The sequence below is a fragment of the Chlamydotis macqueenii genome, chromosome 20 (genome assembly GCF_036417535.1).
Source record: "Chlamydotis macqueenii isolate bChlMac1 chromosome 20, bChlMac1.mat, whole genome shotgun sequence".
Taxonomy (NCBI): Eukaryota; Metazoa; Chordata; class Aves; order Otidiformes; family Otididae; genus Chlamydotis; species Chlamydotis macqueenii.
The window spans coordinates 5,836,400-5,862,324 of record NC_141575.1 but is presented as its reverse complement, the minus strand read 5'-3'; the positions used below and the strand labels follow the sequence as shown (position 1 = coordinate 5,862,324).

The 25,925-nt window shown below is 45.0% G+C and overlaps 1 protein-coding gene across 3 annotated transcripts in view; it reads left to right on the top strand.

Annotated features, from left to right (window-relative positions):
- Positions 1-25,087, top strand: part of FUBP3 (far upstream element binding protein 3) — a 40,693-nt gene extending 15,606 nt beyond the window's left edge. For 2 of the 3 annotated variants that reach the window (XM_086763656.1, XM_086763655.1), the window contains exons 5-19: positions 337-386; positions 2,003-2,074; positions 2,671-2,728; positions 5,366-5,528; positions 6,421-6,519; positions 8,526-8,630; positions 9,013-9,115; positions 9,784-9,884; positions 11,166-11,307; positions 16,023-16,183; positions 17,036-17,109; positions 17,608-17,684; positions 21,612-21,683; positions 22,416-22,543; positions 23,675-25,087. In XM_086763656.1, coding sequence (XP_086619782.1) covers positions 337-386; positions 2,003-2,074; positions 2,671-2,728; positions 5,366-5,528; positions 6,421-6,519; positions 8,526-8,630; positions 9,013-9,115; positions 9,784-9,884; positions 11,166-11,307; positions 16,023-16,183; positions 17,036-17,109; positions 17,608-17,684; positions 21,612-21,683; positions 22,416-22,543; positions 23,675-23,683 — 1,414 coding nt within the window. In that variant the 3' untranslated portion in view covers positions 23,684-25,087. The remainder of the gene's footprint in view (positions 1-336; positions 387-2,002; positions 2,075-2,670; positions 2,729-5,365; positions 5,529-6,420; positions 6,520-8,525; positions 8,631-9,012; positions 9,116-9,783; positions 9,885-11,165; positions 11,308-16,022; positions 16,184-17,035; positions 17,110-17,607; positions 17,685-21,611; positions 21,684-22,415; positions 22,544-23,674) is intronic. The other variant, XM_086763657.1, reaches the window with a different exon arrangement.
- Positions 25,088-25,925: the final 838 nt, after the last annotated feature.

Here is a 25,925-nt window from a genome sequence, read left to right as displayed (position 1 = left end):
AGGCAGGGACTGTGGCTTGGAAGATCTAGGCTAAGTATTAAAGAAACTTTGCCGTTATTCTGTTAAATCTGTCTGCAGCAAGAATGACAGGAAGAGATTCTTCTGTCAGCTCCGTTGAAGATAATGGAGGGTAGACTGGAAATGCATCCAGTGTAGGAGAAATTGGGTGACCATGAGAGGTCTCTTTCAAAACAAATGGGTTTGTGATGTAGTGTTTACCAGTGTGTGCAAAAGCATTATGGTGTGCCTGGTTTCCATGGCACAGACATAGTTGTCTTCCAAATTGTTCTTTGTAATGACTATTTGATATCTTTTTTTTTTTTTTTTTTGTTCTAGGGCTGTAATAACAGAAGAGTTCAAAGTGCCTGATAAAATGGTTGGATTTAGTAAGTACCTTGGATGCTTTTGATATGTTTCTTGATGTGTCTTCAGTGCAGGAATGCTATTTATTCTGACATGCTCACAAGTTTTTGTGCTTACTAGCCACGGATAAGCCTTGTCAAATGCTGTCTTCATGGGGACCAGATGTTCAGTGTTTAAAATCCAGATGCAAACTGCATGGAAAAGCTCTTATTATTGTCCCAGTAATAAGAACAAGACTCTGTGGTACAAGTTAGTGAGGGTTTTAGTGGCACTCTCCTTTAAATTCCCCCTGGCACAGTACATAAACAAGTTGAAAGTGAATTTATTTCACCACACTGAAATATTTTACTTCCTTTGAGTATGCAAAACTGTGAGAGTTGGGGGAGGAAAACAACATTTAAATGTTAAAATAAGAGTTGACTCAAGGCAAGTTAAACAGAATTTTAAATCCCTCATACATTTGCTGGTTGGAAACACAACCAGCATGCATTGCTCAGATGAGAATTTCTCCTGGATTTGCATTCCTGATTCTGTTCTTTTGCAAGCTTGATCCTAATTTCTCTCTTCCTCTTGATGATCATTACTCTTCTTTTCAATGGCACCTCCTGCTGTTGTGTTACTACAGTGATTGCATTGAATCCTCCACTACTAGATCATTGTGTCTCTCTTCCAATTTGATGTATGGAGAGTAAAAAGGAAAATAACAGGCGATGGTAATTACCCCATAGTGCGTGAAGTTTTGTCCCGATTGTAAAGACACTATAAAACTGTAACTCTGATTCCTGTGAAGGAAATGCTCCCTCTCCTGCCAGATCTCTTCCCCTGGTACCACATGTGTGGGAGGATGTCAGAGGGATGCTGTAGCTCTGTGAGAGGGGAGGCTGTGTGCTCTATTGGTGCATCATCTGTGTGTTAAATCTAGTCCTGGTTCAGGGGCAGACAGGTGCCGGAAGGTGGCAAGCCCACAGCTGAGTGATGCTTCTATGGGAGCATCTTGAGCCAGGCATACCTGTTAGACTTGACAGTTTTGCTCTTTTTGTAGTCTGGAAAGGGTATGAATGGTGATTGGCACATAGTCTGTCCCCAGTATCTCTCATGAAACAACGATGTGCTGGCTCCAAGAGTTAAGGGAGATGAGTATTTGTTTTTGCTTAAGATTTGATAGAGCCCTTTGGTACGTAGCAGTTCTGTCTGACTGCAGACCAGTGAAATAGCGTATACTTTGGAAAGAGGTAGTAAAACATGAATTTTAAAGAAATAAAAGCAAAAGTTTTTGCCTTTTTTAGGACCCCAAATAGCTGGTTTATTGTCTCTGGCTGAGCAAGTTATACTTAAATGACTCCTCTAGCAGCACTCAAACTAGCGTCTTATTTCTTGCATGGTACGTATTTCCATTCCAGTGCAAGACAGGCTTTTTTGACTGGCTTGGTTTTTTTTTTTCCGAGCAAATAGAATAGCTTTCAGCAGAATCTTAATGTTTTTCTGCTATGATGAGTTTGGTCACGCTGTAGGTGCCTCTTCTGCAATCCTGGAGTCAAACTGTTCTTTTATAGATTGCTGCAGCAGAGTAAAAGGGGGAAGGTGCTCTGCAGTTACTTGGGAAAATGGTATGTTCTGACGCTTGTTGAACTCATTTCAGTAATCGGCAGGGGAGGTGAACAGATCTCACGGATTCAGGCAGAGTCTGGCTGCAAAATTCAAATTGCTCCAGGTAAGAGCCTCTTTGTATGGCGGGTGGACAGACTTTCATGTCGAAGGATGTTGTCTCCGTTAGGTCAGGTGCCTTGCCATGCTTATGACATCTTGTCACTGTTAACAACTGATATACTAGGCTAGCATGCAGGGGACCTCCCAACTAGCATAGGAGACGGGTTTGGGGAATGAAACCATGTTGCTCGGCTCACACGGTTTGTCTCTGATTAGTCTGGTCAGCTCCAACTCCTGGCAGGAGACGTTTCTGGAGGGTGGCAGCAGCTCTTCGTACAACTCGCGTTGAAAAAATGGGATCATCCATTTGCTTTGTGCTCGTGCCTGTTTACTTTGGGGAAGACTGTACTGCAGTGCTGTACAGGAAACTGTTGATCAACGTAATCTAAATACTTAGCCCTTCCTTTAATTGGTGGGGAAAGCTTTACAAGAATGCAGACATCCAGCAAATAATTTAAAATATGTTGACTCTGGATGTCTTTGAATTCATTAACGTGCAGTGGGGGTGGTGCTTCCATTAGTGCTTGGTAGTTACTGAAACAGCTGCTTTATTTTTTCTAATCCCATATCTAAAGAGTTTCCTTCTTGTTTTCTTTGTAGACAGTGGTGGGATGCCTGAGAGGCCCTGTGTACTCACTGGGACGCCAGAGAGCATTGAGTGAGTTCTGATTTAATTTCTCTCCTTTCTCCTTCTCTCTCTTCTCCCTAATGCTGTGCTCTGTCAGTGGTGCTACTTGGTTAGCCACACCAGCAAATGTTGGCCTAGAGAAACCTGAGGGTCTCTGGAGCATAGAACCTCTTGGTCTGATGCTTTGAACTGTGCACCTCAAAGGCTTTTTTCCAGTTGCGGTTTGAACCCTCTGCAGAAATTTCCGTGGAATTCCGCTCCGCAGGGCAAGGTTGCTCTTAGGGCACCTAGGATGCAGTTTTCTAACTGCAGATTTCCAGGATACTGAGCTAAGCTGTTGAAGGGCTACTTCTCTTCTCCCCTTTGCTTCCCTACTCCTATTGAGATGACCATCCTCCCAGCTGAAGAAGGGCTGCATGAGGCCTCCAAAGCCTGTCGGTGCCACTCCGGAATAATCTGGAGGTGTTGATATTGTTGCAGAGCAGCATGAGGCCCATGGGTGCGCTTGCCTTGCATCGCTGCCAACGAGAGGCAAAGAACTGAACCAAAGTCTTGAATTCTGATCCCTGCATGGTAGAGACACGTGGCCAGCTAGCAGGGATTTCTACTTTTTAGACCTATAGAAACTTTAGGGACAGTGTTTCCTCCCTCCCCCTTCCCAGGAGCTGAGTTTGAGACTCTCACAAACCAGTTGAGGACCTCCTGCTGGAACTGGATCCAGGATCCTCAGGCTTACAGGAACACACTTAACATATGGAGCTGCTCTTTCTCTCCCCAGCCTTTGGGTAGGTGGGTTTTTTAAAATCCATCTGGAAATCTTTGAGTTGCATTTGATAGTGAAAATACATGGGCGCAAAGACTGTCTCTCTAAAGAGAAGACACTCATCATTCTTCCATTCCTAAGAGATCTAAGGGTACTTAAATCTCTTTATTCTACCATAATACTGCAAGCAGTGAGCCAGAGTAAGTAAAATTGGCAAGCTCACATTATAGGGCAGGCAATGTGTTCTTGCTGATATTGAAGTGCTTTGTCCCCCTTTAGCAAAAGATATTTCATAACAAGGGCAAAATATTAAAAGCTGGAATGCCTAATGAGATGCAGTTGGGGAAAAATGGGGGAGAGGTGTAGTTAAGATTTCATGGTTCTGAAATAAGCATTTAAATGTAGTTGTGTCCAAGGCTGTCATTAAATAAAATATAAATAAACTAAAAAAAGAGAAGTAAGAATACTCAATTTGTGCAGCAGAACAAGGTGTTCAGGACATGGCAAACTTTAATTTATTTTTGTGGCAAAATTTAATTTATTTTTGTGCTAAAGTTCTTGTCAAGTTGGTTGTTTGAACTATTTTTTCAGGCTACTTGTAGAAAAGAAAAGTAAGTAAGGAAACCAATCTAGATGTCAGATTTCTTTGTGAAGGACTTTGTGAGGAGTGTTTCCATTAGTTATATCCAGTAGCAAACTAAATAGGGTTGATTTCCAAATGACCCCTTCTCATCTGAAATACGTTGTATAGTAACTGTTGTAGTCACTAAAAGAACTTTATGCAAAATATGAAGGTAGATGAATAAAACCTCTTAAGACTCTTCCAGAATATTTGAAGTGGGCTTCCAGAAATTCCACCTTTTGCCTTGTTTTGTGAGGAAAGTCAAGAGAAAGCAGCACTCTGATCTGTGTGCAGCTTCAGATCACCACCCCTGAGCTGTTTTGAGTGAATGTCTGCTCGCAAGGGTTGACTTTGTACAGTTTCTTCAAATCACCAGAGAGAAGACAGTCCTCCTAGGGTGCCTGATGTGGCTTGATATGGCTTCCTAGTGAGCTGACATGAAGTGGAGAGAGGGGAAGATGCTGCTTTAAACTGAACAAGGGACTGATTACTTTCTTCTGCCTATTTTGAGAAGGGTTGTGGGAGAAGGGCAGGAAAGGGATGTGCTGCTATCAGAAGTCTTCAAGATGAAGGGAAGCCCTGTTAGCTACTTCTGACATGCTTAAGATTTTAGAGAAGGTGTCTTTAATCTCCCAAATGCTTCTTGTCTCTTCTCACCAGGAGTAGAAGAACCCAGTCTTTCACTGGTTGCTGCTGCAGTATCCTTGCCTTGCTTCGTGGTGTAGCTTCAGCACCTACTGCTTGGGGCAGAGGCTGTGTTAGAACAGTGTTCTGGTGCTGCTGGTAAGAGCAGGCAGAGAAGAGCAGGGCAGTTGCCTGTGACTGATCAGAGAGTGGTTAACCAGTGTGCTGTGTTAGTATCAGAGCAGCATGTGTTTTTTGTCTTGACCAGGAAGTAGAACAGAGCTTGAGTTTTATCAAATATTGTATATATGTTTTAAAAGTTCAGAAAAGTTTAGAACATAGAGCATTTTCATCCAAAATAAACACCCCAGATGCTATAGCTCAGCTGTTGTCCTTAACTTGCACAGAGGTCCGAGCATGCTGCTGCTCTTCCTTCTCTCTTCCCCTTTCAAAAATCGAACTGCTTATAAGTAGTCATGATAGGGGAAAATATACATCAAAGAGTTTTTTAAAAAGCAAACATTGTGCTAACTGTGGTTTCCTTCATCTTTTCACTTCTTCTCCTCTCCCCGATCGCTTCCCATTCCGATGGCTCCTGGTCTCTTGGTCACATGGAAAATGTTGTCTAATGGTTGTTTCCCTCGATTCTTTTCCAAAGACAAGCAAAACGGCTACTGGGGCAGATTGTAGATCGCTGTCGGAACGGACCTGGTTTTCACAACGATGTTGATGGCAACAGTACGATTCAGGAGATTTTGATCCCGGCATCCAAAGTGGGTCTAGTCATCGGCAAAGGAGGTGAAACAATAAAACAGTTGCAGGTGCGCAAGATGCATTTACTTTAGGGCTCTCTTCCCTACTGCAGCTTCTCTAGATCAACAAGAGCGTGCTGACATGGAGAGCCTTAAATGCTCTAACCTTCTACAGCAGGGACTACTCTTCTGCCTTCAGAGAGCTGGACACAAATCCAATCTTGTGTTAAAAAAGAAATCAGTTTGGCCCCAGCTACGCATGTAGTGGACTTTTGCCAGAACTGTGAAAGAAACTCAGTGTGCTTTAGATAACATTTGGTGCGTGCTGTTTAGGAGGGGATCCTTGTAGCCAAGAAAAGGCTGTCTCTAGTCTACTGCTGCAATAGTTTTTAATGCCAGCCATACTGTTGTAGAGTGCTGTCCTTCTCTCTTGTTGCTGATCTGTGATAAAGCTGGTGTATGTCTTCCTTTTTTTTCTCATCCCACCCCTTTCTAATTAAAAGTGTTGTATTGCATATAAATCTGTGTTCCTAGACAGTCTTTATTCCTCCGTCTGGTACAAGTTTTTTAAAGAACAGAGGATTTCAGAAAAGCACTTAATTTAGTTTTTTCAGTGCCCTGATTAGACTTCTGTCATCTAATAGTTTAAAGGCTGGTCACTTAATAACTATCATATGCAGAAGGCTACAGATTTTGGAAAGGGCTGAAAAAACAGTTGCTGAGGTAAAAGGGTTCTCTTTTTGCAAGGGATTCAGCTGTTTGAGAACTTCAGGAGTAGCACACTTCCTGGCAGTCCTTTACACTCTAGGACTACACTGAATACGTGCTATAAGTACGCAGGAAGAGCTGAAGTAGCATTCTGTAAGGCTGCTGATTTGACCTATGTAATGTTTAGTAACCAAAATATAGTCCCTTGTTTTAGGGACTCTGCTTAGCAAAATGCTCTGTGCTTTTTCTTCAGGAACGAACAGGTGTGAAAATGATTATGATCCAAGACGGTCCGTTGCCTACTGGAGCAGATAAACCTCTCCGTATTACTGGAGATGCATTTAAAGTACAGGTATGTAGTAAAAGTAAGCACTTGCCCTGTAGAACTGAGGAGGAATTTTAAGTTTAGCGTATTTGTGAGCATCTAATGGGGTAGAATCCAACTGTAAATGTAATGATCCTTGCTGGGTTGGTTTGTTTTGTAAGACTGAAGTTTGAGCAGAGCAAATTAAAACACCTTGGCTTGCTTATAGTGTAACCTAGGAGCTCTCACTCCACGTAGATATTAGACGTGGGTAGGAGAAGAGATGAGGAGGGTTTGAAGAAAGTGGCTTTGAAACGCGTTCCAGTCTGTGAAGCAAAAATCATAGCTATATGTTGCTTGGGTACTTAGTGGCTAACTTAACTGCACATTTGAGAAAGTTTTGTGGAAGGTTCATTATCTCAGACAGCCAATTGACGCAGGTAATTTAAAAAAAAAATGAAATAAAATCCCATGACAACTCCTGAAACCAAGGGGTTTGCTTAATATTGGTACCTGAATCTCCTTGTGTCAGATTTCTACAGATAGGTTCATACCTGCGGTTCAAAGCAAAAACCCACGATCAACCGGAGGCTAGAAGATTGTAGCGTGATGAGAATGCTTGAATTAAAGAATTAAAGTTTAGCTGTGGCATGTTCCACTTCTCAGCAAGTGCTTTTCATACCTTGCTAAGTACTTAAATCTAGCTTAACATTCCTGTCTGTAATAAAAATAGTTCCGTTTCATAGGATCTCCCTAATCATAAATTGCTACAACAGTTGGTGATGCTCAGGGATAGTATGTTTGGGTTGTATTTTTCAAAACTCTGACTGCAAGTGGGCTTTTGGATTTCAATGTTGGGGTGTGTGTTTTTGTTTTCTTTTCAAAATTCTTATTGTGGAGGTGTATAGATATGGAAAAAGAAGTTTAATGGCAGTCTTAACTACTTTTAACCAAGTCATACTTCAAGTGCTGCTACTTCTCAGGTGGTTTCTTCTGCCTTGCAAAATTTGCTGTTGTCACATCTTCCATGCCATAAATCATGCCAAGCAATTGTGGAGGCTGTGTAGGCTGCAAGATCTTTGGGGCACTTAGAAACGTTGAGTACTTAGAAAGCTCTTAAGAAGCTGGATGAATCCTTGGGTTTGGTGGGATTCTCTGGATGCTGCGACAGTGTTTCTTAACTCTCTAAAATCCCTATGAAATCTCTATGCCCTTATTTCTGTCTTGACATCTCTGATATGTCTTGAGTTGTTTGCTTCTGTAAAAAATACCATGGGGGCATGGAAAATATGTAAAAGTGTGAAAGGAGTCAGATTCACCGGTGTCCCTCAAACTTGGAAATAGAACCAAAATGTCCAAGACTTGACTGGTAATATATGGGAACAAAAGCTTTGGGTTTCACATGTAGGCTTTTTTTAATGGTGACTACTGTTGGCTTATTTCCAAGGTCCACTTTTACTAGCTGGGCTGCATGCAAGCTTGTGAATGGCCTTGAGGGCTGCAAGTAGGTAGGAAGAATATTCATTTGTTTCAGAAAATGTCTTGTTGCATTGCTGCAGACCTGGGCTGAACTTTTCTGAGTGTCAGTAAGCTCACTACTGCCCACCTTCCCTCCTTGGTACATGCTCTCTAGCTCTGAGTGGACATGCTTTCTGCTATATGCCACAGCTTCTACCTTGCTATATTGGTTTCAGTTCTACCCAGTAGGAAAGGGCCTTCCCTTCCTTTAATATAAAAACCAACCAAACAAAAAAAAAAACCATCAAAGACATTTTAAAAGCTAAAAGGCCTTTTTGAAATAGGTAAGGAAGCAGTTGCCCATGAGAAACTGCCGCTTTCCACACTTGGCAGGTTTTGTCAGACATGGAAGATGCCATTGAGAACAGATCTCCATTGACTATGGTGAAAGAAACTCTCGATCAGAAATGCTGTTTCTGTTAAGCGGATGGAGATCACTTTGTGTGAAGCCTGACCGTTAGCCACTGTTGAGGCCCTAACACCAAGTTGGCAAGCAGAGTAATTTTAAGCTAACTGTAACTTCTTTCCCCATGTAGCAAGCGAGGGAAATGGTACTGGAGATCATCCGAGAGAAAGATCAGGCAGACTTCCGAGGCGTACGCAATGATTTCAGTTCTAGAATGGGAGGAGGCAGCATAGAGGTATGTTTTCTTCACGAGTACTCTGCTAACCTCCCTGTGGGATGGGTAGTGGGTGGAAGTCATCAGACTGGATGTGTAACCTCTAAGATTATTTTTAAATGCATTGTGTTCTGTTGCCAGAAGAGTGAGTCTGGCTGCAAAGAGGAGTTCTCCTGGACTCCCAGATGGCACTTTCCTAATTGTGCTGCATTCTTCTAGTGCAGACTTCATTTAGTGGGGAAGGAATTTGTGACCACATGTTTGTTTTTCTTAAGGGATGTGTTTCTGTAGCCTGGAGCTGCTTAACGTGGCCTGTCCTCATAGTTAAGAGCATCCCCTTGTAAAATCAGAGTAATTCAGTTTAGTTCTTTGAGCTTTCATACTGCTTTGCCTTTCCCATCAGGTCTCTGTGCCCAGGTTTGCTGTTGGAATTGTGATAGGAAGAAATGGAGAAATGATCAAAAAGATTCAGAATGATGCTGGAGTTAGGATTCAATTTAAACCAGGTTTGTGTGAGGATGGAGAGCTGTTAACTTTCTGACCAGTGTTCCAGTTCGGGATTACTAAAGTGAATCTAATCTGAGGTTACAGCAGCTAGGCTTTCCTAATTTAAAGGTGCATTGTGTCTCTTACTGAAACCCGTTTAAATGTTATGTGCTGCTTCCCTGTGCACTTTCTGTTTTTCAGAGCGTAAGATTATATACACCTCATTTGCAAACATTAGATGTCACAACAGTCATGTCTTGAGTGGTAATTATATGGAAAAACAAAATAACAATAACAAAACCCCTTTTATTTCCTGTTTAAAGAATTCTCCAGGACATTAAAGCCTTTGGGGATCAGGAGTTGATTAATTCTAAGTAACTTTCTCTGGGTCCTTGGCTGTCTGATCACCTATCAAAGCTGCCTTTGTCCTCTTAAAATAATATCAGTCTCTTCGATTGTTTTTTTGACATTTGAAAGCGTTGCCTGTTGAATGTTGTTCCCTCTGCAATGTGGGTTGGGTTTTGTCTTCTTTCAGTACGTGGAGGACGGACTGAAGGTGGAGGGAAGAAGTAGCTCTTGGGGTAGTTATGTGAAAATGCTGCTAGCAGTAGTGGTGCTAGAAGGAAGCTTTTGTTGGTGGGTGGATGTTTTCTCCTTTTAATTTTGTCTTTGCCACTTCTCTTCACAGATGATGGGATTAGTTCTGAAAGAGTCGCACAGGTCATGGGGCTTCCCGAGAGGTGTCAACACGCAGCACACATCATCAGTGAGCTCATTCTCACAGCACAGGTGGGTTCTGGAGGCTGCTGGGAGCAAGGTGCTTATACGAGAATGCAGTGTGTGCACACAGCTGTGTGGATGGATGCCACCACTGGAAGAACAGCAGTGTTAAATTTTCCCTCTGGTAGACCACACATGCTGCTGCCCAGGACAGAGCTGCTAGTTTTTGTTGTTTAGTTGTTTTTTTTTTTTTAATGTGATATGGGCTAACTGAGCTATGGGAAAGTCTCCTATTCTCAGGCAGTATTATGAGACCTCATTGTAGCTCCACGTTTACCCCTCATGTTTAGTTGTTCGTAAGTTATTTGGCAGTAGTGATCTGGTGAAATGGAGTCCAGTACTAGTGTGAGACAGTGACAGTAGGACTAGAGTCCTACTCAGTAGGGCTGAGTAACCCTTAGATAGCAGAGCGTTGACAGTGCTTGGTGATGCGTGCTCTGGCGTAGCGGCTGTGGGAGGCAGGGGAAGGCAATGATCGCTCGCCTCTGCAGTCACTGTGCTCTAAGAAAGACACCAACATATTGCGTTGCCCAAGAGCAAGGAGTACAAAGATGGGTGAAGTAATAGGACAGACTCACAAAGGAGGTTGTATATTCCTTTTGTATTTTGAGAAGTAAAGGTGTTAGACCATTCCAGACCAGATACCTGAGTATAATTTCTCCATCAAGGGTAGGTCTTGATATCTCTCCTTGCCCGAAGATCTGATTTGAATACTTGATTTCGTAATTTTTTTAAATCATCCACTTAAATGATGAGGTCTGTTATGATAGTCTCTGACTGCCCATGCCCTTTGCTTTTGGAGAAATGAGTTACTCAAAATAGGTATGTCCTTTGAGTGTCTTTGAACTTAAAAGCTTCCTTTATAAGTTTTGGAAAATGTGCATTTCAGCTGAGTAATTCCAGCAGTTGCTTAAAGAATGACTCTTGAAAGGGTTTGGAAGAACTTCTGTGTGTGTCAGTGCCAAGATCTGTTGGTTGCTCTAAGGAAAGCCCTCGTCACAAGCTAAAAGTCCCTTAGTAGTTGATGCTTTTTTTATAGGTTTATTTCAGCAGTTATAAAGGCATGCGTTTTAAAAATATAAATATTTTCCTGAGTCAGGAAGGCAACTATAACCTATGTTATTTGGCATTTCTTTTTAAGTGCTTCAAAATCTTGAATGTGAAACTGAAGTCCAAGAATATTCAGCGCCATTGATTATAATGCAGTTTAACTTACCTTGCTTTATTTTATTTTTAATGTACTTTGGGGCCAGCAAAAAACCACTGATACATATTTTTTTGCCTTCCAAGGAACGAGATGGCTTTGGAAGTTTGGCTGTTGCCCGAGGAAGAGGTCGTGGCCGTGGGGACTGGAGTGTTGGAACACCTGGGGGCATGCAGGAAATAACCTACACCGTGCCAGCCGATAAGTGTGGCCTCGTTATAGGCAAAGGTAGGTCTGGTGACACTCTCCGTGCTGGAGCTTGCGATCTTTCCCTCTCAGGATGGTCGGATTCTTGCTGCCTGACAGTGAGGCTTCGGAGTTTTCTGTAATTGCAGGTATTTAGTGGCTGGTGAATGCAGCATAGGAATAAGCTGTAAGCGCTTGTGGTTGTTTTCTTTGTGGTGCTCTCACTCATAATTGTACTCTCCAGGCCCTTGTTCACAATATGTAAGAGAGGCTCTTCATGCAGAGCTGTCAGCTAAGCTTGTTATAACAAGCAGCTGGCTGAGAAAAGGCAGGTTCATTTGTGGATTCTTTTTATAGAGAATCCGTTTAAAGGACAGTTTATCAGGGACAAGCAGAACAGTCATTTCGTCATGCCGGATTTCTGTGAGTGCCATGTGATAAAATGGAAGGTCTCTGAATGTGGTAATGACAGTCGCTGCTTCCAGCCATGTATCTGAAGTGTCTGATGAATAAAGTGAAGCAGCAGGATTTGTCTGTATCTGAACCTGTCACGGAGCAGGCTGGTGCACCTTGTTTTGCTCAGACAAGCACCTTCAATTCCATGAAGGCCCCTTGGCTGTCTTAGCTGTTGAATCTCTCCGTGCTGAGGAGGTGGACAAGGAGTCATCTGGCCTTCCTCTCGAGAACCAGTACAACCCCAAGACTGTTATGAAACCAGAGCATCGGCAGCAGTCTCAGTTTGTCATAGAGCATGAGCTACGTGTCGGGTAATGGCAGTACTCGGATCAGAGCCAGGAATAGATGAGCTTTATCGCTCTGAATTGTTGTGATGCTTCTGAGTTAATGCACTGACGTATCAAAGCAGTTGTATTTAGTTTTTCTGTCTGCTTATTTCAGAAAGAATGACATATGCCTTAACTAGTATTTAAGTAATGACAGTTGGCTTTTAGCCTCGGCAGAGGTGAGGTGAATAGAGCAGGAATGGATTAGCTACAGCGGCAAAGGAGGCAGGGACTTGAGGGCATTGTGCCGTGTTTTGATGACATTTAGCTTCCTGCCGTCGTGTTGGGCAGGAGAGAGCTTGCAGTGAAACATCTTGTGGCCTCTTCCCCTCCTGCACAACCCTGCTGCGTCTCACTTGTTCCTTTCCACGCGTCTGGCCCCTGTGGCACCCTGAACTGCTGCCCTGTTGAATGACAAGGATGCAGGTACGGCACGCAGGCCTGTCAGCGGTGTATCTGCAATTCTCTTCACATGTTGTTCTTTGCCATAAACCTGTTCACAATCCTGAAAACTTGTTTCAATATGAAAACACACCTGCTCTCCCCATTATGCAGAGATTGCAGAGTGATTGTATTTGGTCTCACTGAACAGTCCAGTTGGGCAAAAGATCAAGCAAAGGAAATTTTAAGCCCACAAATAAGAGTGTACGAAAGAATCAGATTATAATGACACTTTATTGCTGTATCCATTAGTCATCCTTAATAAAGGATCAGAAAGGTCACTTGTTGTTCAGCAGTGCACTGAAGTGGAGCATTTGTGACTACAGAGTGCACTGTGTGCTGAAGAGATAAGTGTAGGTAGCGGAGTTGGATGTCCCAGCATTCCAGTGCCAGGCTGGCACAGGCTCGCTGTGGGGGCGGCGGGCAGCTTTTTACCTTTGTTTCCACAACAGCAAAACAGAGACTCTTAACCGGCCAGATCAGAAGCTTTCTGGAGTGACTAATTACTAGTTGTATGGTGATTTGAGTGCTTGTAGCTTTGTAATACCACCTTGTAATCGGTGTTCTTACAGCGCCTGTGCTTTTAGTCTGCTGCAGCCTTCATTTTTGTCAAGTGAGTGATGGCTGTAGCGTTGCCTTTTGGGGCCTGGACCAGGAGGGGTGTACTGCACTCTCTGTATGTGGATGCAAGACACCTGATTCTTCTTATTTCCTCTCCCACTGCCTGAGGGATAATGTAGGGGAGAGGGGATGTTAATGGGATCTTTTTTAACAGTAAATAGTTGTAAAACCTTTGCTCCTTCCTTTTTTGTTTCTGAGCAGTTTCCAGCTTTTTTAATCATTTTTGTTTTGTTTTGGTTTTTTTGTTTTCCCCCTCCCTGTGATATAGGACTTGGCTATTAGCCTTCTCTGTCTGAGTCCTCTGGGCACGTGTAGCTTGGTCTCGGAGGTTATCACCTGAGCAATGGGTATCTTGGGCCCTCCGTGTAGTGTACGCAACGCAGCCAGGCAACTGCTGCTTGAGACGGGAGAGAAAGAGGGAGATGAGGAAATTTCTCAGTTCAATTTCTGCAGCATGTATGATAGAAGATCTAGGGCCCTTTTCTTGTGGGCATCACTTCTCAGCTTGGGAGCATGAGCTTTTATGAGCTGATAAGTGCTCTGCTCCCTGTAAATCCTGTGCGTAGCTTTTTCCTCTAGAGGGTGGGTAGGTGCAGCTTTTCTTTTCTGAAAGACTGGAGGAAGGGTGGAGAAGAGCACCATACACATGTCAAGCGCTTTCTCTGTTTGGTGGAGCTTGGAAACAAACCGCAGCCTCTCTGGGCCCCCACTGGATTTCCATGATAAATACAGCAATATTGACAGATAACGTGGCCGGCCTGGCTCTTGTCAGCTCTGCCTTTTAGCGGGTTTGATTAATTGCTTTACGATTTCACGTCCAGCTGGGGGGCCACTCTTGGATCACTTCTGCCCCACATCAGGTAGAAGAATGGAGCGGGCTGCTGAATGCGTCTATAGACAGCCACCATGTGCCGAGCGGGTCACCTCATTATGGGAGAAGATGAACTCCTTCCGGCACCGAGCAGCATCGTGTTGGCTGCGTCACTTCATTTGCATGTTCTGGAGGCTGAATTGGGATAGCTTGGGTGGGAGGGAGCGCTTTGTACCAGACTGGAGGGTAAGGAGGAGAAGGGCACCAAGTCCTTGTGTGGCAGAGCATGAGCTTGCAGCCTCTGACCAAACTGGGAGAGCCAACTTGATCCTGCAGTATGGTCTAGGAGGGACCTGATGGGGGAACAGTCCCAACAACTACAAACTTGGTGCTGGATCCTAAATGGGGAAATTGTTTGAAATGTGTATTCTCCTTGCTTCCAGTTTAAGAGTGCTTCCATTTTTAATCCACCTTTGGAAGGAGAAACCTAGTCTGCTGTGCGAGCAGCAACCCGTGGTTATGCCTGTGTTGCCCAGTAAAGAGGTTCTCCCACTCCTTCATGATCCAAATTGTGTTGGCTGAAAGGGTCCTCTGTTTTCCTTAAGCAGATGAAGCGGCTGTTGATTCAGATCTCACCTCAATGTGTAAAAAACAGAGCTTCAAACAAGTCTGCATCAGACAAAAGCATTACATAAAACGTCTTGGGTTTGAAACTTTGTCTTACTGCTTTCCCATGCTTGATTGAAAATAAGTGGGTTGGCTTTTGGCTGCACAGTACAATCCCTGTTGTCTGCCCAGGGATGTGACACGATTATCTTTTGTTAAATGCATCTTCAAAAATTCATTTAGAAAGAGTTAATTGCCCTTTGGCAACTTTTCCTCCTCCCTTCCCCAAGAAGGCTTTAAAATGTTAAAAAGGTCACGAGTCCATTACAATGAAACGAACCAAGTGTCTGCAACATCCACAGTTTGTTTTGAAGTTGTGCTGGATGTATAGAGATGGAAATGTGAGCAAAATTGAGGCGATCGTTTTTTGGAAACTCTTTTTATTTAAAACCAAACGAAAATGTCTGTTAGTTTCCTTTGCTCTCTTTCTTTCTTGCTGTATGTCCTTTTGGCTGCTGATTTTTGGTTTGGGATTTAAAAGTTGTAAAAACCCCTTCCTTCCCCGCACCCTGTAATTTCTCCAGTTGAGTGGAGCTGGTCTGTAAGTTGTGTGAGCTTCCAAAAGAAGAATTGAACCATTGTAACATTGGCTGAGGCTTTTGTTAAGCAAATTTCATTAAGAGACTGAGACCTAGCAGGTCTTCAGGAAATCAGATCTGCTTGGGCTGGCCCTGCCTCATCCTGCTGGAAGCACTCCTGTGCTCCAGTGTATCCAGATGGCAAACTAGCCAGATATGTTCACTGCGTGCGCAAATAACTGAAATAGCGGGAAACTGCCTGGGATTCTGCACTGCTGCGGTTGTGTGGAGGGATGCGGACACTGCGGTGCGAACAGGGAGCGTGGTCAGCGGAGGCTTCTGTATAAGGGAATAAGCTATTGAGTAGCACGTGCTTGTGAGAAAGCTTTAGCGTTGTTTTTAAGCTACATGGTCTGTGGCTGGTGGCTTTTTTCCTTAGTGGAATGAAATGTCTAGTGATGGGAAAAAGCCTCATAGAAGAAAGAAAAAGCCTACTTCAGTTGCAGGTGACTTTCTTTTCTTGAGGATTGTGAACAGCTGTGCAAAACACTGGAATTCAGTCAGTACAGGTTTTGCATCTGGTTTGTTAAAGCATATCTCAGCCATACTGCATTTTGTTGGGAGCCTAGGAATCTTCAGCAGGGAGACTGACTGTATTCTTAAAACAGCACCACCCATGACTGCAAAAACCGCTGCAGTAGCTCCCAGTTTCAGGTCGTGCTTATGAGGCAATTTAAAGGAGCAACGTGAGCTCAGGTACTGTGGTTTCTTATGCTGTTGCCATACTCAGCCCACCTCCCTTGAGGCACGCAGAAGGTATTTAAAACCATACTCCGTTACCAGAACCGGACTTTGGTACGCTTTTTTGGACAGAAGTGCTGAATATCCCTCCTAATGTCTTGGCTTTCTTTTCCTCAGGTGGTGAGAACATCAAGAGCATAAATCAGCAGTCAGGAGCCCATGTGGAGCTCCAGAGAAACCCGCCTCCGAACACAGACCCTGGTGTACGAATATTCACAATCAGAGGAGTTCCGCAGCAAATTGAACTTGCTAGACATCTCATAGATGAGAAAGTTGGTGTAAGTTCCATCTCTGATCTTGGTCTGTCTCTTTCAGACATGGTGTTTTCACTCTTAGGTACGTACAGGCCTGGACTTACAGGATGGTGTGGAGTACACACGCTTACGTTATTTAGCTTCAAAACCATTTGCCTGTTAGCAGCTACCTTGAACTTTGGCCCTTCAGCATCCATTGGAGTAATTTTGTTGTGGTCCCTGAAGGATCTGACTGTTTGCTGACATAATTTGGAGTAATGTGCAGCTGCATGAGAGAAAAGAGCAGCAGTAATAAGGTATGAGAGGGCTGTCAAAGGAGATTTTTGAAGGGAAGACGGTAGCATCACTCCATGAGAGTGACACAATCCTGGCATCATCATCCTGAAAGTAACACTCAACTCCTTGCTTCAGTAAATCCAGGATGACTTTTATCTTCCACTTAATGCAGTGCTGTGGTATTGAAGCTTAATAACGTCAGGCTGGAGTACTGCTGAAGGGGGAGACTTGGGTAAAAGAAAGTACAGAAAATACTGAACTGGGGCATTGGTAAAGCTGAAAAGCAACCTTTTTGCTGAATTGCCTCAGAGAAGAAGGTGTGATACCAGCCTCAGGATCCAAACTATTTAAAGGAAAACTTCCAACCATGCCGTAGTCCCCTTAGCCTCTTTGTGGGCTGACCGGAGTTGCTTTTGAAGCTGGGCTCCTGGAGTGTGCTGACAGTCCTGAGAACTTCGTCCTTGGAGAATCAGTCACTTCTTTCAGATTCTGGGGTTTAGTGGAACGTGTTCCAGACTCTTTTCCCTTCTTACTGCTTGTACTAGCTGCCTCCACCCTGTGCTTAGAGCTGGTATTAAATTTTTGTGGATTCTGTGGCAGGGTACCAGCATGGGTGGACCTGGAGGATTTGGTCAAAGTCCATTCAGCCAAGCACCTGCTACACCTCATCAAAAGTAAGCTTCTCGTCTCGTCGTGGATGGGCTGTGGGGAGTGGCTGGGAGCTGTAAAAGCACTGGGAGAAGGGTGGAGGGCACTGAAGGGGTGATGTATAAGTGGAGCCTTTTAAAGATTGAGCATTCGGAAGCAAAAAGCGAGTGAGATGAGACCTTTAAGCTTGACTGCAGGAAGGATTTTAGCTATTAAATGATGAACAAGGCAGGCATTGGCATCTCCAAAATTCCTGTCTCTAGCTCAGTGAGAGCATGGAAAGAAGCTTGCATAGATCACAAGGAGCACTGTTCTGTATGATGTATCTTTGTCTTGGCGTCGTGAGCCGACCAATATCAGTCAGCACTCACGCCTACACAGTGTTTCCTTTTGTTCCTGTGTTCACCTGTTTGCTCAGCAGTCGCTGGCTATGAGTAACCATTTCAGTTCTGCGAGTGACTTAATGTATATGGCCTATTAAGCATTTTCTTGTCTACTTCATCGTGCCTTTTTGTCCTCTGCAGTGGTCCTCAGGCGTTCATGACACAGGGTTGGGGTAACACCTACCAGACGTGGCAGCAGCCTGGACAGCAAGTCCCAAGTAAGTATCTAGCACCTGGGTTGGAAAAGGGTTGGTGTTCCCTTTGCAATTGCTGCTTCATGCCCGCAAAACACAGGTACACCATGAGGCCACTTGTGTGAAAACAGCAAAATAATTCCCTGAGCTGAAGAGGTGTGTGGAGGCATGCTGTGGTGTTTGACTCAGAATAAACTGAAGTCCATTGAAAACTGTAATGCTTTTTGTGCACTTAACTGCTTACTGCCTGTTTCTGCTCTCTTTGTGTGGAAATTTGCTCCTTGCTGTCTGTTCCTCTCTATCAAAGCTATTTCTGCCTTATACTTTCTTCTGTGAGGATTCTCCAGGCCAGCACTTTCCAACTCCACTACCACCTAACAGGCGCACTGTGTCTGGTGAATTCCCAGTCTGCTAGCAAGACTGGGAAAGGAGATGCAGAAAAAATGAAGAAGGGATAGGGGAGGGCTTCTGTCCTCATTCACTCACTACTGCTGGCTGTAGTAGTGTCCCCTTGTCTCCCTTTGGGATTTGATGAGAACTGCTCAGCCTCCACTGTGCTGAATGCTCAGAATGAGGCCAGCGGGATAACTAGCTTTACAATTTTTTTTTTAAAAAAGGGGGCACACATGTCCTTAGTTGTAAGTTGAAAAACTGAGCACAGATCACCCCTGCTGCTGGCCTTTCCACTTCAAGCCACCACAACTAAGTCAAGCTGGCTGTTATTCTTCCGTATTCGAAGTGTCACTTCTTCCTAAAACTCTATTTAGTCAAATTTCAGCAGGTTGGAACAGGGAGTCCACCTTTTCAGGGTAACTGAAGTAGTAAATTACATTGGTGGTGATGGCATCTGCATCATCCTGTGTCTTCAACGGCCGGAGTAATGGTTTGCCCTAAGCAGAGCAGATCCATAGTCTGCTTGGCAGTCTCAAAGCTCGTGTGGTGGGCAGTAATATCCAACAGACACTTTTCAATCACTATTTTTCAGGAAATAAGAGTTTTTTAGTGGCCTGGTCTTGTGAAAACTAAAGCTAAGCACCAAATATTGTGGGTGTGGGGGTTAATTTTAAAGGGGTTTAATGACAGGTGCTTTTCGGTGCTAAGGCTGATTTAGCAATGAAGTAGATTATTAACTTCAGTATAATTTTCTACTTTTGGAGGTGCCTGAGGTAGAGGGAATATTGGAGGAGCAATGCCTGCAATTGCACTTGTGATTCCCTGTAACACTAATCACATTTTAATGTTTATGAAATGGTCCATATATGAAATTTGGAAATCCTCAATGCTGCATTGTGAACTCAGTGCACTTCTAAAATGCGTGCGACAGTAGGACATAGGAACCCTGCATGGGAAGTGTGTGTTAAACTCTGAAAAAAATGTCTCTGGAAGGGTCCTGCACCTCAGCAGCTACACTCTAAAAATCCTGATTTTTCTTTTGAACTCCAGGGACTTGTAGAAGGTCAATAGTTGTTCTGTTTTCAGGACAGCAAAATGCAACGGTGGGCTTGAAAGGACCTTTTTTGTACAGGACTGCAATAGTATGGTAGTGAGAAAGAGTGTTTTCCCATTAGCTTGTTTTACAGGAAAAACTGTTGTTCCAGTCCTTTCCTGTGCACCCCAAAGACTGCTCTGGGCTTTGGCAAGCAGAGCAGTCAGTGCAGCGGGGAAAGCTCTGCCAAAAAATGTCATTTTTGTCTTCCGATAAAGCCTTTGAATAAATGCTTATGAATCATAGAATCACAGAATGATTGGGTTGGAAGGGACCTTAAAGATCGTGGAGTTCCAACCCCCCGCTGTGGGCATTGCTGTTTGCCTTGCAAGAGGCCTTTAGAAACTCACCTTCTTTCTTACCTCCCTGGAACATCCTCTTATCCTGCCCACCAGTCGCTGGGGAAAAAAAAAGTCATCTCCCTTCCTGCAACATACAGTCATGTCTCAGGTTCTCACCCCCTGGCCTCACAGCCCCCTTGAATCCCCCGATTACCCACAGTGCAGCTTGTCTCTCAATGATGACCGCTTTGCAATGAGTTTGTCAGGTTTCTAGTGGCCCCGAGGCCAGTGAAGCATCCTGCCTCGCCATTATCCTCCCCCTGTACAGGTTTAGTACCACAAGGCCACGTTTTGGGAGCAGATGTCTTATTTCTGCTGTTGAAGTTAATGGAAGATGTTGGCTCTCTAGTTCCATGTCTACTTAGGATCCTCCGTGTTCCTGTTCATAGCCAGGCACGCTGAAGGCAGTCTTGGTAAGGAGAGAGGACAGACAAGATGATGCTGTGCTTTAAGCAGCCTTCACTGCTTTCTTCTCCTGCTGCAGATCACGGTGGTACCCAGTCAGGCCAGGTGGAGTTCACCAAGGCGTGGGAGGATTATTATAAGAAACTAGATAAATATCTGCTTTTGCACTTTCAGTTTTAATTTGAAAACAGACTTGTCAAGTGTTCCTTTCCCGAGTGCTGCATCCCGTTTGCGGCTCCGCTAGCCCGGTCAGAGCAGTTGAGTCGCTCTCCGAGCAGAGCAGGCTTCCTAGGGACGGGCTCGAGAGTGCCCTCCTCGTGGGAGGAGGGGCAGACCCCCACCCCCTACACATGTATTTAGATTTTAATTACTTCCCCCATCTTAAATAAATTAACTGGCTGGGGAAACATTTTGCTGTGAAACGCATTTAGCTGCGTGTCCTTTCAGCCTGCTGCAGACTGTAATTCTCCCAGAAGAAAAGGCATTGAAGGAGGTCCTTTGTTGGCATTAGCAGGTGGACAGTTGAGGCAGCCTTGACCTCTGCCAGAAAAGGTCCTGACTTGTAGCGTTGGTCAAGTCTTTTAACCCGCTTTTATGCCCCTGGACAGGACACTGCTGCCCTGATCCCTCCACCCACTTCACACTTGCAGTGTATTATTTTTTCCCTCTTCCCGCCGCTTCGAAGCCCCCCTTTGGCTGGTGTCACGGGGCAGGGCTGTACACGGAGCGCGGGCGGGTGGGCTGGGGACAGCTCTCCTCCACGCCCGTCCCTGTCCTTGCCTGCCATCCCTGTGTGCAGTGGCTGATGCTCAGCACTCGCGCTCTCGCTGTGCCTGCCTCTCTCTGCAGTTTTCCAACTGCTGTGTTTTCTGTTCAGGGCTTTTGTTTGCTGTGTGTCTGGCTGAAGGCTCTTTGCTCTTAACTGTGACTCAGGGAAGCGTGGGCATCCCGCCTCTGCTCCCAGCTGGCTGGATTCTCCCCTGCACCAGCACTTAGACGTGCTGGATTGAAGGTGTCTTAGTGCTTCAAAGAGGGGGAGTCTGTGCTGGGTGAAGACCAAGGTTTTGGAGTCCGTGAGGTCTCTCTCGGTGCAGTACAGGAGCTGAGGACCCTGCAGCCAGGAGCAGTTTGGCTGCCCTGGAGCTGTGCGCAGGGGCAGATGGTGCGCTGGAGGCTTGCGTGTGGATACGTGGTGCAGGCAGGCATTGCCCGCTGGAGCTTCTTCAGACGTGTTCTGCTGACAGAAGTGGGGGAGTGAAGGATGCAGACCCCTGAGAACCACGTGAGATGACTCGAAACATGGCCGTTTCCTTGGCAGCTCCATGGCTGGAGATCGAGATGACAGGTCTCGGTTCCATCAGGGGTTTGAACCCTCCATCCTCGTGCTAGATGGGAGTGGGCTGACAGCCTCGGGTGGTTGATACGCAAACCTGGCAGCTCCCAGCAAATGTGGTTTGGCGTGAGCAGGTCCCAGCACGGGGGAGACTTGGCTTAATGCCCTTTAGCAGGGCGCAGGTGAGATGAAATCAGGAACTTGAGCTTTTCCTTGGCTTTCCCTGAGCTGAAGATGCCCAGCACTGTAGAAAGGTGGAAGCTGAAGTGTGAAGTCAGGGCAGCTGAGGGAGATCCAGGGCCTGTCTAGTGGAAGGGCAGATGTCACTGGCTGGAAACTGTCACCTGTTCCGTACTGATGTGCCCCTTGTTGTCATCTTTGCACAGGCCAACAGAGCCAGCAGCAGAACAGCCATCCCGATTACAGCAAAGCATGGGAGGAGTATTTCAAAAAACAGAGTGAGTGAAACAGGGTTATTGGAGATGAATCAACTCTTGTCGTAAACAGAGTTAACTCTAATCCGATGACTTGCGTCTCCATCCCCTGCCATTATTAGCTTCCAGTCCTCTACAGAACCCCTTTGGTCCTGTCCTCTTGGTGATGGTGCATGGAGTTCTCCCCCTGCGAGCTCTCAGTTGTGCTGTCTGCTGTCGCACCTCGGGAGGGGTGCTCCTGTTGAACCCCAGTCCACCGCAGACCTCGTGTCCACGCTGGCAGTTGGCCTGCCTGGGGGAAACAAAGCGCACGACAAGAACTGATGCTAACAAAAAACTAGAAAGCTGAAAGCAGGTTGTTGAGAGGGTAGGAGGGCTCTGCCCATGTGGAAAAACACAGGCCTGGCTTCTTCCACCCTGTTAAGAAGCGCATGATGCCAACTTCTGGATTTGTATCCACCGTGCTGCCGGAGCCTTCGGGCCGAGGATGAAGAGTGCAGGCCGGCAGACCCTGTCCCTGCAGGCCCAGGATCGGTCTCTTAACACTTTCTGGCTGCTGTTGGCTTGTCACTCGCAAGCCAGCTCAAAGCCTATCCCGTCACATCCAAACAGCAGATAGCCCATGTTGCTCTTTCAGATGCCTGCAGCTGTCGGAAGGGGGCTGGCTGCTCTTTAAGCTTTACAAAAAGAGGTCCTAAGCCTGGGCTTGGTCTTACTGAATTGCTCATCTCTCCCTTTTCTCTTCTTTTCCTCCAGGTCATGCTGCCAGTGCTGCTTCTCAGGCAAGTTCCCAGCCGGACTACACGATGGCTTGGGCAGAGTATTACAGACAGCAGGCTGCCTACTACGGGCAGACACTAGGGCAGGCTCAGGCCCACAGCCAGGTCTGTATCCGTATTCCCTCTACCCTGCTGCTCTTTCCCGTGGGGAGTGCGGTACTTTGGCCTTGCTCCGCTGTGGGAACTCTGCTTTGTGTGAAGCAGAGAGATATTTTGTGGCTGAGGAAGTGATCACAGAAGTGAGAAATTGCTCACTGCTCCCTGTCATGTTGTTTCAGCGTCAGAGTCTTTATTTCCCCGGGTGAGGGGTTTTTGGGAGAGAACTGGGAGGTTATTTCTTTCTCCTGGGGGCCTTTCCTTACAAGCCTCAGGCTGTTTTGTGACTTTGGGGAATTAAAGTAAAACAAATTAAACCAGGCTGGCAAAGTAGCACAACGCTGGCACCTCGTGCGATCCAGGACCGTGTGTGCAGGCTTTGCCTTTTCTCCTGCAAGCGTTGTGGTAGGAGAGGAGCTGTGCGCTTGCCTGGGGGCTGAGTGCCCTGTCCTGAAAGGGAGCGGAAAACTGTTGAAAAATAATTAGGATTAACCAACAGAAGAAGTAAAATCTCACCTCACCTGTTGCTCAGACCGTAGGACGGTTGTGTTGGATTTATCCTGATCGCACGTGCAGGGCTTTCCTGAGCGCCAGGTTCGCAGAGCGAATGCCTCAATATTTGGCCAAAAGTATGTGCAAAGCACACGTACCCCTTCGTGTGAAATGGTGTTTTCACTCTGGCTCCTGGGAGCAGGAGCTGGTCTGGATGCAGGCGGCACGGGGAGCCAGCACCGTGCTCAGGCAGCTGCAGCCTCCCCGCTGCTGCTCTCCGGCACCGCCGAGGTCGAGCGGGGCGAGCCGGGTGCAGGAATCGGCGCTTGCCGCGGGCGCCGGCCAAGTGTGACCTAGAAGCGGTGATAAAAGGGAGTTCTCTTCATTCCTCTCTCAAAGTCTGGCCCTCTAGAGAAGAGAAATCTTGTTCGATAAGAGGCATGAACTCCTGGCAGGAGAGCTCAGGGATGGCGGGCGGTAGGGCAGAGATCTCTTCGGTAACGGCGTGAAGCGGTGTTTGAGGTATAGATGCTGCTTGGCTGGAACGGGGAGCGAGAGACCTATCTGTGTCGGGGGAGGAGGGCTCGACAGCTTTAAGAATTTGCTGCCGCTGAGTAACTTTTCCTTTTCTCCCCTCTCTCTCTCTAGGAGCAGTAGAACAAGGTCCTCGTGGCAATTTTTTTTTTTTTTTCTTCTCTTGGAATCATTGTGGAAGAAAACCTTTTTGTAACAGAGGTTTCTAGATTTGCAACATTTTGATGAAGACTTTTCTGTTTGTTTGTGAAACACTAGTTGTAGGATAATCTATACTGAACTTTTCTAAGAATCAGGAACAATTAGTAATGTACTAAACTTATGGACATGCTGGTAATTTTGTTTCCAAATTTGTAAAAAAAAAAAACAAAACAAAACCTCCGGGATTCTTTTTGGAGAGAAGCCAGAGAATTTGCAGGCACCAAAACGCACCCCAGAGCTGTGACATTTCAACATGTGGGTTTTTTGTGTGTTTTTTCCTTTTAATTTTCGATCTTTTCTGTTGCAACAGAAAGAGTGGCTTGGAAGTCTTAGGTGGTATGTAACAAATCCTAAAAAGAAAAAAAAATTTTAAACAGTATTTAAATATTCTTAAATATGTAAATTCATTAAATGTTTTACTTCTAATTTCTTGTATCTTGGCTGTCTTTGATTTTATTGCATTTTTTTAAAAACTGAACTATGATATGTATTGTAATTAATTATGTGAATTCTGTATTGAGGCAGTTACTGTTTTGCTGTCAGGCAAGTTACGGGCGGGGGGGGCATTTTGTAGGGTTTGTATAATTTCTAGAGTCTAAAGGGGTAATATAAAAACGTGTTAATTTTTTTAGCAATACATTTTTTCATGTCTCCATTGCTAGTTGCATTTATGTATCTAAGACCTCCAAGCTTGTTTAAAAAAAAAAAAAACCAAAACTAAAAAAAAAAAAAAAGAAAAAACTTTCCTCTATGCTCTCAGAAATATAAATACTGTTATTTTTAATATTAAAATGAATCTGCTATTAGTACCTTTAACAAACACTGTGGAACATAAAACCATATAAAAGGTAGTAACTATTTTTTAATTCCAAGGTGTTTTTTGCTTTTTCATTTCTTTTAAATATTTTCTTATCTAATATTTGACAAATTACCTAGAGAAATAAATGAATCTAGTATTAACCACAGTATGCGCTAAATAATTTTGATTTAATAAAAGGGATAATATGATTTCCAATGTTTACTGTAGTGTTTCTTGTACAGATAACAGTGTATTTTTAAAGGAAAAACGGAATTGAAGCTATTTTTTCTTGCATTTTTAATTGCCCTGCGGGACATTCCGTTTTGAAATGTACTGAAGTTACTGTTCTTGGGTTCTTTCCTTATTTTTCCTTATGCTTGAAATGTCTAACTATAAAGAAACGCAATTGGATAATGTTGAGCATGGTGTTTTAAAAAAAAAAAAAAAGTGTTCTTTTTATTTGACTGACAGTTGCATTTTACACTCTATATAATAAAATTTCCACAAGGTGTCTTGTGGGTGAAGTATTTCCAGTCTGGTTTTACTCGGTTTCCTCCCTCTCCGCTTGCCAAGGTCCCCGCGCAGCGAGCCGGCAGCCCGCAGGCCCCCGCGTCCTCTCGCCTTAGTCCTCGCGCTGCGTCGCTCGAGTAGTTCGGGATGATCGGTGAGGTCAGCCTGAGCCTTAATTTAGGTGAAACTCCGGTAGCGCCACGCCAAAGTGTCTCTTGGCACCCTGGCACTGTGGATTTCCACAGCGCGGCGCTGTAATTGTAGCTGTTTGGGCCAGAAGGAGCTGTTTTTAAGAAGGGAAGTTTTCTGTGAGCCGGAGGGGCGTGGTTCTACAGCTGTATAAATGGTTTATTGCTCGTCCAGGAGGCACAGCCCCTGGTTTTAATACCCTGAACTTGTTGCTTTTCCACAACTTTTGTCTTTGCAGCTGAATCTGTCCAGGACTCGCCCTCCAAATGGGGCTGCTGGGGCAGGAGAGGGACGCGGCTCTGTTCTCAGCTGTTAGATACGTCACGGAGCAGTAACTTTTAGTTGTAGCCAGGCCATGTCTGGGGGTAGCTCCAGCCCCTTCAGACATCATTTTCTTGTAAAAACACAAGTTTTGTACTAAAATAGCTCCATCCGTGGCTCCCCAGCCAGCTGTAGGGGTTTACAGATGGGAGGAGGGAGGGAGGGAAGAAGATCCCATCTGCAAGGCTGGGAGCGGGAGGCATGTTGAGAGCCGGAAGAAAAGGAGATGTAGCATCTCTAAATATACCTCCAGAGAATCAAGAGAGACAGTGAAAGATGGGATAGTAAAAGCCACTTGGAAAGAGGGGAGAGGGGGGCAAAAATGGCTAGAGGAGGGCATAAAGG